The sequence below is a fragment of the Magallana gigas genome, chromosome 6 (genome assembly GCF_963853765.1).
Source record: "Magallana gigas chromosome 6, xbMagGiga1.1, whole genome shotgun sequence".
Lineage (NCBI taxonomy): Eukaryota > Metazoa > Mollusca > Bivalvia > Ostreida > Ostreidae > Magallana > Magallana gigas.
Window position 1 is genome coordinate 6,390,940 of NC_088858.1, and position 19,945 is coordinate 6,410,884.

General features: G+C 32.5%; 1 protein-coding gene across 4 annotated transcripts; it reads left to right on the top strand.

The window, feature by feature from the left end:
• Nucleotides 1-846: 846 nt before the first annotated feature.
• On the top strand, nt 847-18,757 carry LOC105329256 (AP-5 complex subunit beta-1). Of its 4 annotated transcripts, XM_034469560.2 has the most exons (24): nt 847-986; nt 1,116-1,210; nt 2,005-2,131; nt 2,445-2,576; nt 3,196-3,308; nt 3,494-3,524; nt 3,747-3,902; nt 3,992-4,066; nt 4,416-4,553; nt 5,001-5,151; nt 5,358-5,511; nt 5,880-5,969; nt 6,413-6,548; nt 7,002-7,137; nt 8,906-9,012; nt 9,223-9,359; nt 10,557-10,627; nt 10,772-10,845; nt 13,822-13,894; nt 14,167-14,196; nt 14,607-14,670; nt 14,976-15,146; nt 17,352-17,449; nt 17,544-18,757. In XM_034469560.2, exons 1-24 carry the CDS (start codon nt 858-860, stop codon nt 17,684-17,686), a joined length of 2,631 nt encoding a protein of 876 aa, XP_034325451.2. In that variant the 5' UTR covers nt 847-857; the 3' UTR covers nt 17,687-18,757. The 4 variants fall into 4 exon arrangements, 2 of the variants coding, with proteins under 2 accessions (XP_034325451.2, XP_065943878.1); XR_010714718.1 differs by lacking the exons at nt 14,167-14,196; nt 14,607-14,670; nt 14,976-15,146; nt 17,352-17,449; nt 17,544-18,757 and adding exons at nt 11,798-11,891; nt 12,819-12,916 and having other exon boundaries at nt 13,061-13,894; XR_010714717.1 differs by lacking the exons at nt 14,167-14,196; nt 14,607-14,670; nt 14,976-15,146; nt 17,352-17,449; nt 17,544-18,757 and adding exons at nt 11,798-11,891; nt 12,819-12,916.
• Nucleotides 18,758-19,945: the final 1,188 nt, after the last annotated feature.

The window sequence follows — 19,945 nt, forward strand, 5'->3', positions numbered from 1 at the left end:
CTGGCATGAGAAATTTTATTTCAAGTTAAAAATATCCTGAAAGTATTATTTAATGAAATAACCAGTGGCCCTGTTTGCAATCTGGGCTTTTACAATTTGTTTAATTAATTTGTACTTTTCTTCAATTTCATGTCCGGATATTTTCTCCTGGAATAGAGTGTTTCACATGCAATGTTTATAATTCATAAATGACAGCCATGTTAAATGTACACAAATGTACCAAAAGGATATTCATTGAATGAATAAACTCTTGAAAATGCATCATAGGAATTTTTTTTTTCATTTTCTCATATTAGGTAAAGTAGTTTTATTTAATTTAAGCAGTTTAAAATTAAAATTCTATAGACCCCCCCCCCCAAAAAAAAATATTTTACTGATTAAGGATTTTTAAAAATAATCCTTTTAAAACTTATTTTCAAAGCAGGAGTAAAGAGATACGTGCACAGAGGCTTAGAATACTGGTGTAAACATAAGTATTGTATGTCCCTGTATTTCTGATGGGAAGAGAGTATATATACTTAAATAAGAGCAAGATTTTTGTATGGATGACAATGATTTTTTATCCATTTACTAAACCAGTCCTTTTTATTTTTAGAATTTAAGAAAAAGGAATTATCCAATATTTAAGAAACTTCCCCGGAGATACATGTAGCTGTAACAAGTGACACTTATTCCCCCCCCCCCCCCCGAAAAAAAACCCCAAAAAACAAAACAAACAAACACCAAACCAAAAAAACAACAACCCCACAAATGTCCTGCATTCTTAAAAAAAAGAGAAAAGAATATTGATAAATTAAATACTAAAACGGCCCGCCGTACGAAACCGACTTTACGAAGAAATCAAACCGAGTAAGTCTATGTACGAGTTACTAATTCACAAAATGTCGGAGTGGGAGGATTTCCTAAACAAAAGCAGACAAATTGTTTCTTCTGGAACATGTGAGAAATTATTTGATGACAACTATTATGTTTTTGACGTTATTAAGGTACGTAGATGTTATACTTTTGTTGTCTTTCTACATGTTTGCATTCTAAAATAATAATCGAGAATTCCTGTCTAGAATCGTCTGCTACGTATCTATAAAAATATTAATAGCAAGAATTAATTTTTACAGCTGTTATATAAGGAAACTGCGGATGAAAAAACAAAATTGGAGCAGTTGGTTTTAATAGAAGAATTTAGTCAGCAGGCAGGCGTCCAGAGTTCAAAGTAAGCAATAAATTAGCGAGATATTGATAGTCGCTCGTTCTGAGCGTCGTAAACTTACGAACGGAGGCAGTATGCGAACCCCGAACCAAGTCATCCCCACCCCACCTCTTTCTTTCCACTACCCTCGCCAGTACTTAAACAGGGACAAGGTTTACCTATCTATCATAAGATTTATAAAATATTATTAAGATTGCTTTGAGCTTAATTTAATTATTCTTTAATTAAAATATTTGATTAACATTGTATATTGTGACGGTCAGATTACATAGTGTATTGTGATGGTCAGATTGATTCGAATACTGGCGCCAGAAGCTCAGTTTGTAGAGCACCTGATTAGAGATTCAGGCGGCCCTGGTTTGATCCTGGTCCATCAATATATCTCCCATGCATCCTGTTACAATATCAGGGCTGTCACAGCACCTTTTTAGTACAGGGACTGAATCCCTCTCAATTGGGAAAATTATCAACATTTTTGGTATTAAATTGGGAATTTGGGGGGTTTTTCCCAATTGGGAAGGGTCCGTTTATCAGACCCATTTAAAAGAGATTGACGGCCCTGAAAATATACATGTACATATGTCAATCAGTACTGGCCTTGGACCAGTTCTCGCAAAGTACATTTTTCGCCAGTGCATTGTAACATCATTTTTTCATGCGTAATTTTACTTGTTGATATAGTGATGTAACAATATGCACTGACAAGAAATGGTACTCGGTGAGAATTGGTATTTTGCCAGTACATTATTTTCCTTCCAAAATTATTAAGGAGAATTTCATTTATTTATCTTTGATAGCATTGACCAAATTGTGGAGTCGCTGCTAGATGTGTTTCATCAGTTGATAAAGAGAGGCAGAGATGTCAATGTTTCCTGCCAGATTCTAACAACTTTAACTACAATACTTGTTCTCTATGACCAGTTGGTATGAATTTCATGTAATATGAAGGTTCTGGCAGTATTAATATGGAACATACAATAGTCATGATTTAAAGAAAAGTTATAAGAATCATTAATGTGAATACCACTGACTTGGACATTGAATATATTTTTGGGGAGTGAATTCTGTTTACATGAAGTGGCATCTTTTAGGTTTGCATTTTATCAAAAGCATTAAGAATTAGAATTTTGACTTTATAGATTCAAAATATAGAAGTTTTAAGCCAGTGAGATTTATTGTTAAACTTTTAAAACTCACAAATAAATAAAGAAAATATCTATAGAGGAATATTTTACAGGAAACAGAGACTTGTCAGTCTGTTGTACAGACTCTTCTTGCCATTGTTTGTAATGGTATTAACATGACAGAAAATCGGCCTCTACGTTCCACTGCTTGTCAATGCCTACTGCAGTTAGAGGATAGCAAAGCAGTAAGAAGTCAATTGTCTCGTCATTCAACTCTTATCATGCATATTCATGTTACATTATCACATGTTTTATTCATATAGAGGATGATTGAGTTTTCTTTGGATATGAAGAATATTTGTACTGATAGAAGTCATATTTTGGTTTTAGATACAAAATGCAGATTACACGAGAAACAGTAAATGATACTTCAAAGTGCTTGTTTTTATTTAGATCAATGACAAGGCCAGAATAAAATTATAATTGTTTTTTGGAATTGCCTCCCGTCTCATTGAAATACCCCCTGCTGATAAAATTTCATTAGCAAAAAATACAGAACTTTTTTTTATATGGATATTTTTTTTTTACAAATTTTTAATAAGTTAAACTTCAAGTTTGAAAAATAAAAATAAATTCCCTCCCTCCCTCCTGGGTCTAGAGACCACCAGGTGGCAATTCCAAGCAAGCATTTTTTTAAGGATGGCCTTAATGCTGTTGACAAATCTGTTTTTTATCAGCCAGGATCAGTAAATTTTTAAAAAAAATATTTTTAACTTTAACACTAAGTTTCTTAGACAACCACCAACCACTTGAACTGGGTCTATAGGAGAGTGTAATGCATGATTTATTTTAACCTGTTGTCAGGGATTGCTATGGAAGGAGAAGGACTCGCTGATAAAGTTGATGAGACAGGAAAGAACAAGTGTGTATGAAGATTATGTGATGCTAGTCACACAAATTCTTCAGAATGGAATCAGGTATGGTTCAATGCCTTATTAAAAGCATCCATTATCTTGACAGATATACATCAGCCTGAAATATACAACTAATATGCAGCATTTATTGTATGCAAATGTATTTGTTACATTTTTATGTTTTAGTACACTGTACAAGAATTCTTTGAATTATTTTTTTAACCCAAGTTTTTATTTCTTTATTTTAGTGCCCCTGATGATATTAGATCAGAGGACAGGGTATGTGTATGTAATAACAATATCTTTTATCATTAATAAAAAAAAGTGACCATTATAAGACATCTCTATCAATATCAGTCTAAAGTATTGATTTAGTTTAATGTAAGTTGTAATCTTGGTGTTCAATCCTTCACAATGAAAAATTGGAAAGTTTTTGTAAATGACACATTGGCCCATAGTGAAATTAAAAATCAATCAATATGATTTTTTGGACATTTGTAGGAGGTGGACAGAGTTGTGGCCCATGATTCCTCTGAGTACAGGCAGCTGGTGTCCCAGATAATGGACAATACCTCACTCTTCTCCCAGGGAGGACTGTGGCACATTGTGCTAGATCTTGTGAATATTGTAAAGAATTACCATGAAATTTCTGCCACTGTAAGTCTCCAAAATCAATTTTTTTGCTGAAGTTTATTTTTCCATGAAGACAATTTAAATTTGATGTTAATTTCTTGTGTTTACCCTAGATTTTTAAACCCATGATGCTTCATCACATGTCAACATTTGATACACCATTACTTCACTTAGTGGTATTTATACAGGTCAGTGAACATAATTGATAACTTTTAAATAGTTTTTATGATGTGTTATAGTAATAACCAATGGGAATGATTAACATTTATATGATTTTTAGAAGGTAATCAATATTCTAAATACATTTGTACTTCTATCAAAGAACTTTGTAATGGAAAGCCAAAATGAAAATATATAAAACACTTTCTTGTCCTTGTTTAAATGTTTTGATCATCTGTATCAAGGTTGAATACTGAATTGTTGACCCCCCAAAAAACAAATTTTTCAATACATGTACTAGCTGTTGTACACTACACAGTCCTCTTACATGAATGTCTGTCAGATGCAAAAGTTTAAAATTGTGAATATTTTGAACAGAATGAGTTTGAGAAGGAGGTTCTGACTGATATTGAGGAGAGACAGCTTCAAAACAGAATACTGGCAGGACTGAATCACCCCTCCCTTACCCCAGCCCAGAGACTTTTCTACTGTCACTGGATAGAGAGCTTATCCAATGTAAGGGAAAGCTGTGTACAACATAAAAGTTCACTGACCCTCAGATAAAAGATATAGTTCTTACTGCAGGGATAAATGACATATGCTAATTTGCAAATTCTGTCATATTTTGCCAGCAAATTTTGTGCATTTTAATTATAATATTTATTGATAAGATCTGTATCATGAAATCATTATTGTTAAAGCAAATGATGTATGCATATGCAAAAGTATTTTTAAGTAAATGTTAAAATAGGCTGCTCAAGATCAAGTTATGAAAAGTATGTTTTACAACCTGAAAATTAAACAAAAGGAAATGCCGGCTGAAATGAAATTAGGAAAATACTTTAATATATTAATAGATAAACCAAAAAAAATTAGTTGCCTTGAAGAAAATAAAATCCGAGAAAAATTGTAAGAAGAGTTCTTATAAGCCTGTCTTTGCTTGTACCCTGGTATATCATACAGGTGCAGTTGGATAAACACGAGTCTTGCATCAGAATTAAAGATGACCAGCAGCTTGTCTTTTTCCCTAGTGCTTTTGATCCCATTGACTGCCAACTTGCCAAGCTGGCACTTCTAAATTTCTGTTTTCCATCACTGGTAAAAGAGGAAAATGGTAATAACTTTATCACATACTGCAAGATTTGTTGAACACAGATCAAGATATAGCATATTTACTTGTACATGTACATGTATTATAAAGTTAGAAGATCGATGCAGATTGCTATTTATAAAGTACTGTCAATTTATAAACCATATTCTCGTTTGTGAAGAGCATGAACTAGTAATAATGAAGCCATACAATTAGGAACATGTTTACAGGTCAGGCTGCTGCCATGTTGTTAGGTGGAGTGGGATATCTACATAAATTGGTCTGGCACACTGGAAGTCAGAGGGCTGCTAAAGCTTTGTTTCGAGCTTTATTTTCAATGTATCGACGCCATTGCAGCAAGTCTTTTTCCCAAGATATCAACAGGTACTAAAACTTATTACCATACATGTACAGTGTATACCAAAATGTAAGGATCTAATTTAATTTTATGTTCAAAGACAATTATAATGCATGTAGAATTAAACTGGGATCTAAAGAGGAAAAAAATAAAAATAAAAAAATCTTTTTTGTATGCAATGAATGACTGATAAATCTTTATCCATTATCAATTTTTTTTACTATTCTGTTGAGTCTTATCTTCAGAATGTTTGGTATGATATTAAAATGTTGACTGACAGGTTTTAGATAAACTGACATTTGATTTAGACGGTGCTTTCTAACAGCTAATGGACAAAAAATTGTACTGCTCTCTGTGTGTGTTTGCTTACATACTGCTTTGATTTCGTTGTCAGATTTTTGCGTGGACTGATATCCGGGTTCCCATTCTTTATTCCTCAGGCTTTGGATTTCATAGAGAGCTTAAGGGAGATGACTCCTGAAAGGTATGGGATTTTTTTTGAATTTTGTCTATTCAGCTGATTTTGAATTTGATTTCATAGTTGGATTTTTTTAGTCATAGAGGGAAAATGTTTGTGAATAATTTTTTTTAATTTGTGAATAGCTTTTATTGCAATGCATATTCCTTAGACTGAAATAAATACCTGGTAACAAAATACTTGTGCATTTAAAGGATTATAATCAAGGTTAGGACTACACGTTTTATAAAAATTTAGAATTTCTCCCCAGATTGTAGTCTAAAAGCATCCCACATGTTGTGTACATAAGTGTTTGTCAATTTTTTCCCCCAGATTTTAGTCCTAATTTATCTTACAAGTTGTGCTCTCAAAATAAGAAGTTAAAGGCCCAAATAGTGGAGAAAATTGCCGATATGAAATACATCAAACATAAGATAATTACTCAGAAGATGTCTTTGCTTTTTCCTTAGTCCTGTTTATTTGGAGATTCTGCAACTTCTTCATCAACAAGTTATTAATACCCCTCAGCAACAGGCTGCACAATATTGCTATTTTTACCTGCAAGTATTGAAGAGGGCATCCCTGCAGTCAGAAATAGTACCACAGGTAGGGTCTTATACCAGTACATGATGATATAGTAATAAAATGTATACCAGTACTAGCATAAAATAAAGGTTAGTTCTTAAAATACTTATGGGGTTTAATCATAGTGATTAACTCAGCATGTGCTTGCAATGATATAATGTTGCAGACATAATTGCAATTTAGTCAACAAAAATTGATACTTTAGATAGTCTCTCAAGGGCAAAATATCTAATTCTTATGGGTTTTACAACAAGAGTTGTGTATCTTTTTCTTTTCTACAGAAGTTGAATATAAATATCATTGAAATTAATTAATGTGGTTGAATTTAACTAAGTTTAGCAGCTCACAAACAATTAAATCAAAACATAAATTATGTTAAAAAAAATGCATTTATTCACTTCATTTGTTTGAAGAGATTCACAAATTTCACGGCAGTATCAAGTACTATCTTATTCCTTTGTTTTATTCATTCAGGGTACTGTGAGGTTCCTGTCTTACCTAGCGGAAAATTCTCTCAGTGTAGATGAAGGAAGCTGGAAATTAGGGATTGCCATTTTATCTGTCTGTCAAAACATCTTAGTATGCCATGGAACAAGAGACCTGTATGTAGGTAAAGGACTGTTATTTGACAGCATTGGTTTTCAAATATTTTGGTCACCTGGGTCACTCAGTTTCCTTTATTTATTTAAGGGGTAACAGGACACTGATCACGTGACTAACATTGCAATGATGCTTTGATGTGCTAACTCTATTATAACATCATAATTGATTTGATTGTATGATGCTATGATATTATTTATCCATTATGACGTCAAACATGATTTGATAGATCTTTTCCCCATACTTTACGACTCAAAAGTAGTCATTTTCACAACATGAGTTGGGAAAAATTTAACATTTTCAATTTTTGTTCATGTTAATTAATAAATCTTGAGAATGTATTACTTTTTTGATGGTTCAAAAAAGAAATTGTCACAAAAACTCATAATTCCAGAATAAGGGGTAGGGGTGATTCCGATTGTAGTATCTCCCTTGATTACCAAGAAAGTGGCCATGAAATTTTTTAAAAGTTATAAAACAGATGTTAAGCTTGATATATGAAATTAAAAAAACAAATTCATTGAGAATTTTTAATGTGCCATCACATTTTGTTAAAATTTAGAATCAAAAAGTACAAAACTTGAAGTGCTGATTTTAGCAATATTTTGACAAAATTATGATATTGCTATGTACAAAAGCCAAAGATGTAAATAATTTTGAAATTTGTTTCCGTTCTTAAAATCAATGAATATAATTTGCAAATAAATTTCATCAAGTTATATTTGTATAATTTTTAGCTATTGTTTAATTAAATGTTAAATTTTTGACTTTGCGTCATTAATGAACTGTATTGGACTATACATAACAAAATTGATTTGTAGTGTTAACACAGACAAAGACACAAAAAATGTAAATACATAAGGTTGTTCCTCGAGACAATAGGCAATTTTGATTCAATTGATAACAATAAGCAACATTATAATTATATAAATGTATAATTTGCATTAAAATCCTTCAATATTTATTGTATGGTAATGGGTCATCTGTTTTAGCACTTGGGAACACACCACAGTGAAACACAGTAACTGTTATAACAAGCACTCTTATAACAAAGGACTATGTGCAGTATTATGCATTTTTTTTATTTAAAAAATTTAAGTTTTTTAAAGATCTTTGAAAATAAGGTGGCAGATAGTTGAAATCATATTGAAAATAAGTGTGTAAAAGGTTATAACCACAGTGATGTCAGAAGGTAGATGAAAATTGTATTATTTTGATAAATTGATTTCTTTGTAGAAAAAGAAGGGTGTTTTCGGATGATTTTTTGACTGGGAAACATCGAGCGCAGGCTTGATCAATTACCATTTTTGAGTATGATGTGAATAAGTATAAAATGAAAAACATACGTTAAAATCGTACTTGAGCAGACCTGCGCTCATTACTTCCGAATGCAAAATATAAAGAAAAAAATGACAATATTTTGATTTTTTTTGCAAAATTGCAAAAATTAGGTCATCTAGATGACGACATAGATGAACAGTGAATGAGTAATGATGACTAAAATCAAGATTAAAGTGATAGGCATCCTCAATACAATGATTTATGGAGATTTGATTTTTATACGACACTATTTAAAAAATGGTTAAAATAGGGGCAGAAATGTAAACATACCAAATATAGTCCTTTACACATACAACACTCCTAGTTTCATATCCCATAATTTAAAAAAAAAGTATTATACACCTATGAGATATAACAAATTATGTTTATAATGAATCAAAATTGCTTGTCCTTTGAGCTTTGCTATTACTAATTTTTTTTTAATATTTGACTTGCAGAGATGGGGGACTTGTTGTTTTACTTAATGACACACTACAGAGACACAGACATCAGGGACAAAGCCAGGTTCTACTATATGTTAATCACATCAGCCACAGATGAAAAGGCAGGTGTTGGGATATCAGTTGAACCAAAAATGTACTCTACAGAAACTGTAATTTGAAATATGTATTCAAAAATGTATTAAAAAATGTACTCTACTGAAACGGTAATTTTAAATACTGATAGCTTCACATGTTTTATGCAGCATAACTCTTGCTCATTTCTTGGACAGGTTCTTGCTCACTTTATTATGATGGGTTTTAATTTTTTTCAGATATGCATGATTATACAACCTACTACTGACTCACACTTTTTCCATACTGAAGCCATTTCTACTCTCCTTCCTAACAACAAGGCAAAAGGACACAGTAATGTTAAAGAACTTGAAAAATCTATCTTGAGCCTAGAAAAGTAAGTAATTTTTATATGATTTAGCCTTCTTTGTTTACTCCATTCGGCACTTACCTATGATTTTTCTACAGCCCTTTCAGATCCAAATTTCGAACCTATCCCCTTGAAAATACAGATTTTTCCCCAATTGAATCTTTAAATTAACTGAATATGATTTTCTAAAAGTTAAAGAGAATAACACTAAAAAATAATAATGCAATGTTCAAAAGATGGAATTAAGCAGTTCTATATAATTTACTTATTAGCCAAATGATATATACAAGGATATTAGTTTCTCCCAATTGACCAAAACTGTATTAATTGACTTTCCCAATGTAAACACCACAGGTCCATTTTTAAAAATAGAGAATAATCACTGGTTAACATTAAAAGATCAATTCTATGTAAATATCAGTGACATATCAATACCTTTAAAAAGCATTTCGAAATTAATTTAGAATTGCTAGTTGCACTTTATATTTCATATCTGATCATAATTAGACAGACTGTCTAAGATCCACAAGCCAGTGAATTTTACCTCATTATTGAGACTATGTAAAAATTGATGTTTATATCTAAACATTTGGCAACATGATTAAACAATTGTCTAAAAGCTATCCCTAGTTTTGGTAACAAGGGGTAATAAATAATTTTATCCAAAAACTAAATATTTTACTGGAATTGAAAGGAGGTCTTAAAACTTGTCAAGGCTTGCGTGATAGTTTGGAAGTTAATAGGGTGAATGTAGATACATGTATTGCACATTCCATTAGTGTAAACATCCCTGGTAAATATCAAAACTTAGTGGCCACGTATAGTCACAATTTTTTTTTATACTTTACAGTTTGAAAGACTTTGATTAGTAAAAAAAACTAACACTATTTCATTGTTGCAATGTGATACTGTAGGCTGAGTCTGTAGGCCTCTTGTTGAAATACACTGGCTGAAGCAAATTTCTATGTATCATATTGAATACATTGGTTTTCATCAATATTAATTAAATACTAATTATCTTGGGTTTCATTGTTGAGTTGATCTGTGAATCGAAAGTCAATTGAAGTGTAATTTCTAAAAACATATTGTATTGATAGGATCATTAGCCACACAGTTCCATACTCTTGAAACCGAACTTCAGTATTTATAAGACTATTCATCTTTATTCATATTTTCATTAATGATGAAATTGAGATCCATAATGATTCTTTTTTTGTTGTGTAGATTGAAGGTTCAAGCTGAAACATATCTTGATGATCAATATCAAGATGCAGACAATACGAGCTCATCAATTTGTAAGTGTGTATCATACATACTGTAGATAAAGTGAAAAGGATTCGATTAATATGACTAAAAATCTGACATTAAAAATAAAATGCTGAAACTATAACAGCATTTGAATTAATTAATGTAAAAAAAATCTGTTTCATTATTTACAGGTGATTTAAAGACTTACTACAGTGTCCTAAAGAAATACAAAACAGTATTAAAAACAGTCCACAGACTCAGAATGGTAAAAGTTATACTCCTATTTTTGTTCTCATATAGCAAAGTTTAGCATTGATGGTCATTTTTTCGTATGAAATTTTGATAAATTTTTTTTCTTGAATTCATTTCTTATAATTAAAAGTATTTAATAACACCTTTTCAAACTATGAAATGTGAATTTTCTTACAACCAAAAATTGAAATAATGCAATAGAAACGGTGCGTAGGAATTCTCAACAAAAATGAAAACAAATTGGGCTCCAGCTGATGCAGAGTTATTGAGATTTAGATTGTTCTCCCTTTGCATATAACCATTTCTGATGTCTTGACTCAGAGAAATTCTATCAAACCACTCCTTGTCATCAGTAACAAAATCTAATTCATTTATGACTAATTTATATCTTGAAAATGATGCAATATTGCAAAGAAATTCAGTTGTCTATCTGACAGCATTGATTGTTTTAAATGTCATCGATGGCACATTTCTTTTTAAGAATTTTAATCATGGTATTCTTTTTTCATTAATAATACCTATTCTTTTTTCGTGAAAGAGTTAAAGCCATCTGAAGAATAGAGGTTGGAACACTTGATTTGATACACTTGTCTTTGTGAAAATGTTAAACAGTTCCCGAGTCATTTTCCAAATTTAAGACAAAATTTGATATTGTTGCAATAGAGAACATTTGCCCCCCAGCTTCATTTTTTGCATACAGCCATAAGTCTTTATTCATGCAATTGACCATAAAAATCCACGGAACGGTTGAGTTGACCTAAAAATTTGCAGCCCTATGTAGTTATTGTATGACATCATTTTTGTAAATTATCACAAACCTTTGTTGATGGATACAATTACCATTCCTTGATTATTATAAATGCAAACAGAATACTTGTGTATAATTTTGACGTAACGCCTTGTCAATGCAATACCATTGTTTTACCGTCAATAAAATGTTAAAAATACATGAATTTAATCAATAGGTGCACCCTTGTTTTCAACCAATCAGAAAAGCCTGTATCACATTTAACAGATATCAAATGATCATCTCTTCCTGTTATTGTCAGCTCTGCATTGGTATGATCCTGTTGATACTTGATCTTTTAAAGTTTAAATTGTTTATCAATAAATGTCATCTGCTGTTATATTCACTGAAGACTAATCCATTTATTGTTAAATTTCTTATATATGTATTCTATTGGACTCTTCATAATGTTATGCATTGTCATAATTATTTGAAAACAATGTCCTATGAAGACTAATCCATTTTCTAAAAATTCCTTATGTACAGTGGGGCCTCAGATATCCGGACGCCAGATAACCGGACGCTTCAGTTTACGGACGATTTTATTTGGGAACAGATTTTTTATACGTTATTTTGTCTCATTTATCCGGAATTTCGCGTTCCGGATCCGGACGGTCTGTTTTTACCACAAAACACTAATTTACAACTAATCTTGCTTCATTTAACCGGACGGTAAAATTTGATGATACCCTACTCAGTACAAAAGATTACCGCTGTCAATTAAGTTTCACACCTTTTTTACGTGCTAGACCCTCATGAGTAGCTTGTATAAATACACTGACTTCCCAAATCACTTTCAAAAATTGGAAAATTGCGAACAACAGTGTATCACACACATATCACACTTGGACAGAAAGAATTCATCTAGATTCGGTTATCATTATTGTCCGGTTAATATTTCATGACAAAAATAATGAAATAAAGCAGAGTTCTTTATCTCATAAAAACGTTCACTATAGCATGTGTTGCTATATGGTATGAAAAGCAAAAAAAACCTAGTATCAACACTGGGAGCCATTGCATACAAATACATTATCATTCATGACAACAATAGACACATTTCAGATATCCGGACGCTTCACCTATCCGGACGATTGGACTTGGGAACGAAAGCGTCCGGATAACTGAGGCTCCACTGTATGTATTCTATTGGAGTCTTCATAATGTTATGCATTGTCTTATGTGAAAATAATTAACAGGATTGAAGGTGTGATGTTTGATGATGATGACAGTAAAAAAGCTTGATTGTGTTAGAGAAGGACAGCATGCTAACTCAACAGCTTTGCTCAAGAGACTGGTAGACATTATATCAGTATCAATTAAAAATTGAAATGTATTATATTCCAAATACCTATAAGGAGATACGTGTTAATCTTCGCTCAGACATGCAAGACCAATAATGTTGGCATATTGATAATACCAAGGTTTTTTTTAATTTCAGATACCTTACATCAACCAGTAATATATGATAGCTGTAACAAAAGTGTTAAATGTAATAAAATGATTTGTTTGAGTACCTTTATTACTAGACAATCTATATTTAAACTTCAAAAGTTAAGAGTCATGCAAACATGAGTCTCCCGGACAGGTTCATCTAAGGGCTATGGTACTCAGGTGATTGTCAAGACTTGTGGTCCTCTTGTAAAGTAAAAATTGGGAGGAAAGAGGCATGATTCATTAGAATTATATTTTCAGTACATGAAATAATAAATTGCAATGTGATGAGCCCAGTTTTTTAAATTTATTTAAAACTTTCTGCATAGCGTCATAATGATGCCCTACAGATAACGTATGAACAGATAAACACACGTCTATTTACCCGAATGGGCCCAAATATACCCAAATGGACCCAAAGATGATGAAGGAATTAATTTTAAACTACATGTACTTGTTTTTCATCACTGATCGGGTTTGTCCTTTTTAAAAAAAAATCTTTAATCAAATTTTTTCAAATTAGCATGTAAAACGACAGTTGTTTCAACATTGGGGGTTGACGATAGGGGACATGTATTGCTTATGCTATGCATATGCTATACTTTCAGAATGATTGTATTGTTTGAGTGCGGTTTACCCCGGACATTACCTGTAGCTGTCCAATGAGAGAAAATTATTGGACAGCTTCAGAGTAGCTGTTCAATAACAGATGAAATATTGGACTGGGTATAGGACATTATTTTAAACTTAAGTATTTGTTGTTTGTAGACAGGAAGTCCCCAGGAAGTTCTAGCCCTGTGTGTATACTTTGAAGAAGATCCTAATTGCCAGCCTTTAAAAGGTAAATGATTAATAGCCAGTTTTTAAAAATTGAAGGAAATTCCAATGATGAGGCTTGATACACAACCAAAAATATTCAGTAATGTTTATCTGAATGTTAACTATAAGGGTGTCATATTGTTTTAAGGCTGATTCAATGATAACTGATGTAAAGGTTAAAAGTGTAAAGAAGCGAAACTTATTGAGAATATTTTTTTAATGTTTAATTATTGAATATGCATGTATGTATGATTGAATGCATTTTAATTATCTCTTTTTAATATTTCTATACAGAAATAAGATTCTCTAAAATTGATGCACAAGGTAACCCAATTTAGTACACTATAGTGAATTACATTCATTTTTGTAATAATTTTGTAATAATACTTGTAATAATTAAAGTTGATCTTGCTTCTTTGACACCCTAATGATTATATTCTGTAAAGTATTTTTAAATTTTTAACATATATAAAACTTAATGTTACATATGATTGGTAATATCTGCTTAAGTAATTTGATAACCTTACTATATGATAATGGTTAGATAGTAATCATACAAAATTGATTATTATTTTTTTATTTTATTTTTATACTGTGCTCAATTGAAGTATAAAAGCATCCCAGGAAGCAAAAATTTTTACCAGTAATTTGATCAGTGAAAGTGAAAAAGAAGCAGGATCAACTGGAACAATGACAATTTTATAAATATTCTTTTTTCTGTCTATTTTGTACAGTGAATTATGAATTTGATGTTGATATCGTACCTAAAATTCCACTTTCAACAAGAATAGTTACAAGGTAAGGAACCAGAATATTTAAATAGTACATAAACTATGACCACAAAATTTAACTTTTCATGAACATTAATGCAAAATTTTCTGACCTACATGTTTTAAGTTACAATAAATCTGCACTAAATAATGACACTTTAAGAAGCACTAAAGCAGTTTGAAGTTTAGAATTTATTGCCCTTTAGTATCTTTATTTCTGTTGGCAGGCAACTTAGATCCTTCCAAAAATGTGTAATTTTGAAGTATAAAAAGTAACTCTATTGTCATTTTTTACAATGTTAAACCAATTGTCCTTTCTTTCCTTCTATACAGGTGTGAATTTGTTGATGATAATCAAACCTTTAGATGTCAGTTGGCTGATACAGCTATCTCCACAGAGGACTTGATCATGCCCCTACCGATAGAGATTGTGTCCACAGGGGACAGGGAAAAAGACTTCCACACCCTGTGGGACTGGATGGAAGAAGACACTAAAAAAGATGGGTATGGGTTCCATAGCTAGAGGGGTTGTTGGCTTTCACCATGATATCCTATCTTCTTAAGTGTTTGTCTATTGCTTAAGGTTACTCCAATGCCAAGATTTTAAATCTATACTTGTATATTCTTTATCCTGATTAGTACCCTGTCCTATGGGAGTCGGTCTGTCATAGTAAATCACTGTGTTAAATTCTTGTCTTTGACATATTTTCTTTTCCACTGGCAAAATCAGGCTCATACCACACCCAAAAAGTGTTTTTGGGTAAAACTATAATTCTTTTCAAATATCTGTGTAAAATCTTTGCTCATTTTCTCTTCACCATCATGTTCTCTACAAAAGCAGGCCCTTTGAAATAGTTACCACATAAGTTAAATATAGTTTCACAGTTTTTATTAGGACCTCACTCTGTGGGCACTCAATTGTGATCGTCTATCCTCATTAACCCAATTTGGCTCATAGTTTACCCACAGAGTACTTTTCAGCAAAGGGTAAGGGGTGTGCAGTAACATTGAACAAAGGTTTTAGGTCAAAGATCAAGGTCATAGCAGATGTGTGATAAATCCTTGCTAAGACTCTGTTTCCTCTCTTCATGGCTCTATCTTGCTCAGACATTGTTTCCTCTCGTCATGGCCCTATCTTGCTCAGACACTGTTTCCTCTCTTCATGGCCCTATCTTGCTCAGACACTGTTTCCTCTCTTCATGGCTCTATCTTGCTCAGACACTGTTTCCTCTCTTCATGGCTCTATCTTGCTCAGACATTGTTTCCTCTCGTCATGGCCCTATCTTGCTCAGACATTGTTTCCTCTCGTCATGGCCCTATCTTGCTCAGACACTGTTTCCTCTCGTCATGGCTCTATCTTGCTCAGACACTGTTTCCTCTCTTCATGGCTCTATCTTGCTCAGTCATTGTTTCCTCTCGTCATGGCCCTATCTTGCTCAGACACTGTTTCCTCTCTTCATGGCCCTATCTTGCTCAGACACTGTTTCCTCTCTTCATGGCCCTATCTTGTTCAGACACTGTTTCCTCTCTTCATGGCCCTATCTTGCTCAGACATCTTCATGGCCCTATCTTACTCAGACACTGTTTCCTATCTTCATTGCCCTATCTTGCTCAGACACTGTTTCCTCTCGTCATGGCCCTATCTTACTCAGACACTGTTTCCTCTCGTCATGGCCCTATCTTGCTCAGACACTGTTTCCTCTCGTCATGGCCCTATCTTGCTCAGACACTGTTTCCTCTCTTCATGGCCCTATCTTGTTCAGACACTGTTTCCTCTCTTCATGGCCCTATCTTGCTCAGTCATTGTTTCCTCTCGTCATGGCCCTATCTTGCTCAGACATTGTTTCCTCTCTTCATGGCCCTATCTTGCTCAGACTTTAACAAAAAAATTTCTGTAAGTATGGAATGTTCAGTGTCCTTGAATCAAGATTCTTTTTGAACTGTTAAGGTCATAACAGACCTCTTTGTAGACCCTAGTTTTGCTTTCCCTGTCTATCTGCCTTATATTCCACCCATAAAGTGCTTGTTGGATAAAGGATGCGCAGTGATCTGAAACAGAATTTCTTAGTATAAGGTTATACATGACTGTTTTTATGTCTTTTATAATATCGGAACCCTTTGAGATGGGTTCCAACTCATTGAATCTGGTTCTTCGTACAAAAAATATTTTAGGTAGAGTTCAGGAATCATATTTCGTGGAATTTTACTTTTTCACAGGTGGCCAGCAAAACCTTACAAACATTTGTACTTTGTTCAATGTTTAATCAAAATAGAAATAATTCATCTTTCACTAATGAGACAGTAAATCGAATGCATATCTATGCCTTATATTACTTTTGAAACCTTAATGTAACATGTAGAGTTAACCTTTTATATTTACATTCTCCAGTGTCTTTGCCTGTGATAACACTACGTATCGATTTTGTACTATATAACCTATAATACAAATGATACCAAATTGAGGCCCCAGCGGGGTTTGCTTATTTATATTTAAATATTTAATCGTACGATGGCTTAAAATTATATAAATATAAGTAATAAGGAATCATTCTTTGAATATTATGAGGTGATAATTTCGGTCGGGGCGTGATCAAATCTATCATAAAGCCCTTCGGGCTTTATTGGATTTGATCACGCCCCGACCAAAATTATCACCTCGTAATACTCAAAGAATGATTCCTTATTCCTTATTTAAAATTTTGATCTCAGGTCTTCTTGTGTCGAATCTGTGACAACTGTACAGAAATCCTTGGAAGACTTTCTTTCTTCTGTGAGACCATGTTTGAAATGCTGTCAAATTTCTGCAAGTAAGATAAATTCAAATTTCAAAAGTCATTCTACTTATTTAACTGTACAAACTTTCTTTCTTTTAAAAAAATTCTTTTGGGCATTTACTTAAAGGTGCGAAGTGTGTAAAGTATGGAATATTCCTACCTCCGAGTTATCATCTTTTGATGAAAGTGACTTCTCAGCGGGACTATGTTGTAGTGAGATTAATGACAGACTTCTACCAGAGCTTATTATATATCAGAGAGGTAGTCTGAGACCGTTTGATAAATGAGAAAAAATTGAAATCTATATTTGTAAATTTGACATTATATCATTCATCATTTGCTGTTGTATTTCCCCTCAAGAACTTTGAATATTATAGATATAAGATGAACTCACATCTATTCTGTCTTACCCAGTCATGATTTATGAATGTTACCGCATGTATTTGATTGAATAACAAGCAAATTGTCAATTTGTTTTGTATATTTTGTGTATTTGCAATGTGTTTACATTCAATTGTTATTCTTGCAGCTTTTAAACTAATTCACTAATGAGGGAACTAAAATAATTCATGTCTGGAATACAATTGTTTTTATCTTTTATCAATTCACAATATTTTGCTTAATGTTGATTATACTATCCTGTGGATGAAAGTCAAAGCTCCCGGACTGTGTGTGAGGTAAAAAATTGTCTGTTACTTGAAGAAAATTTATATTTCATTATTTTTCAGGGAATTTTGCCCTTTAAAACTAAGAAGCTTTGGTCATTAAAAATATGTTACTGAAAAAAAGTTTTTCAGTGCGACTCCTTTGAAACCACATGAAGCACATATGAAGCTCTGAGTTAATTAAGATACAATATTAACAGGAAGTTCCTATTTCTTCAATTGTCCCCTATCGATGAAACCAGAAAGCACTTTATCGTGTGTCGGTATTTCTGTCTTAACTTCGTGTTCCATATTTTTCCCTCATAATTTGGAGAGTTGGAGTAAATTGCTGTGAAGCCTCTTTTATGAGAAAGTACAAATTCTGTTAAGGTTGATCAACAGATGGATTAAGAAATTTTTTTCCCTATTCGGGTTCGTCTTGAAAAAAAATCTTTCACCGTTTTTTTCTTGAAAACTATTCAGCACACAGAATGGCAATCCTTTTTAAATGGGGGTGCAGGTAAAAGACGTGTATTGCTTATGTAATATTAATTCTCTCAGAATGCTTATTTCTCCCGGAATGTGGCCTATATTGGATAATTTAGGAAATACTCTGTCAGCGCAACGCCTCTTAAACCACTGAATAAAATTAGAAAAAAAAACTTTGGGACAAATAAAGAAAACATAGAAAAAATTATTTTTGTGTAATTTATGCATGTCCTGTCATATTCATCATGTGTAGTCTTGTCAAATAATGTGGGAGCTCTGGGTTATATGTGCTTCATCGCTTTTCTTTCATATTAATAATGTTACCTATTTGTCCTCGCATTTTTCGGGTGTCAGAAGGCTGCATCAGTTGGCCCCTCATTCAATAACGCCTTTTCAAATTAGGAAACACGAATTTTCTTACAAAAAAATTAAATAATGTAATAGAATCGGTGCGAAGGGATACTCAGCAAAAACAGTAACAAAGAAGATGGATGAATAAGGCGTGTAAAATGCCCATATGAGGAATGATTAGATACTGCAAAATTAAAATATCATTAAATCTGATCATTTTTTGAATAATGATTAAAAACATTGTATATTTAACGTAACATCGGTTTGTAACCCTTAAATATTTTAAATACATGTAATAGGTTGATTTAAATTGGCGTATTCGTGTCAAAACCTCCAAATAGAGTCATTTTTAGACGGGGTCACCCCGTCTATTGGTTTACTGTCAGCCGAAGTCTCAAACCGGAAGGCACGCGTAGAACACATGAATTGAGTATACGCGTAAGAATATAGTGCAGAAAGTTTTCATGCATTTCAGTAAATATGTATTATAAAAACATGCATTAAATCTTTTTAAGTCCTCTGTGTATAAACAAAATTCTATTTAGAAAATAAACAAATAGTTTTATTAATCAAAATATTCTTCTTGGGTTTAAATGTGGAATGAGTTACGTAACTGAATGCACAGCGCCGTTGACGATCCAGTTGGTGTACGAGCTCATTAATCAATAGAAGAGGTTGATGGTGGAATCGAAATTAAAGTTCCCAAACGCAATGTGCCATTTTTGAAAAGTTGTGAATTTTATTTTGACAATCTTTCACCTTAATACTACCAAACTTCATGCGCAAGCCGAAGTTAAAATCGGGACGGGTTATACACAGATGTTTTACAAATTAGATAGGTGTTTCATTGGCTTCCAGTCTACTTGCGGTATGGCTGCTGTTCGTCTCTAAAGGAATTTTGTACAAAGAAAATACAAACAAGTCTGAATTTGCCTTCTCGTTCGTTGCTCTTTAGTTGATTAAACTGAATTTAAATTTTAAACAATGCATTGTAAGCAAAATCTATAATAGATTATAGATTTTGGAAGACTTATACATCATATAA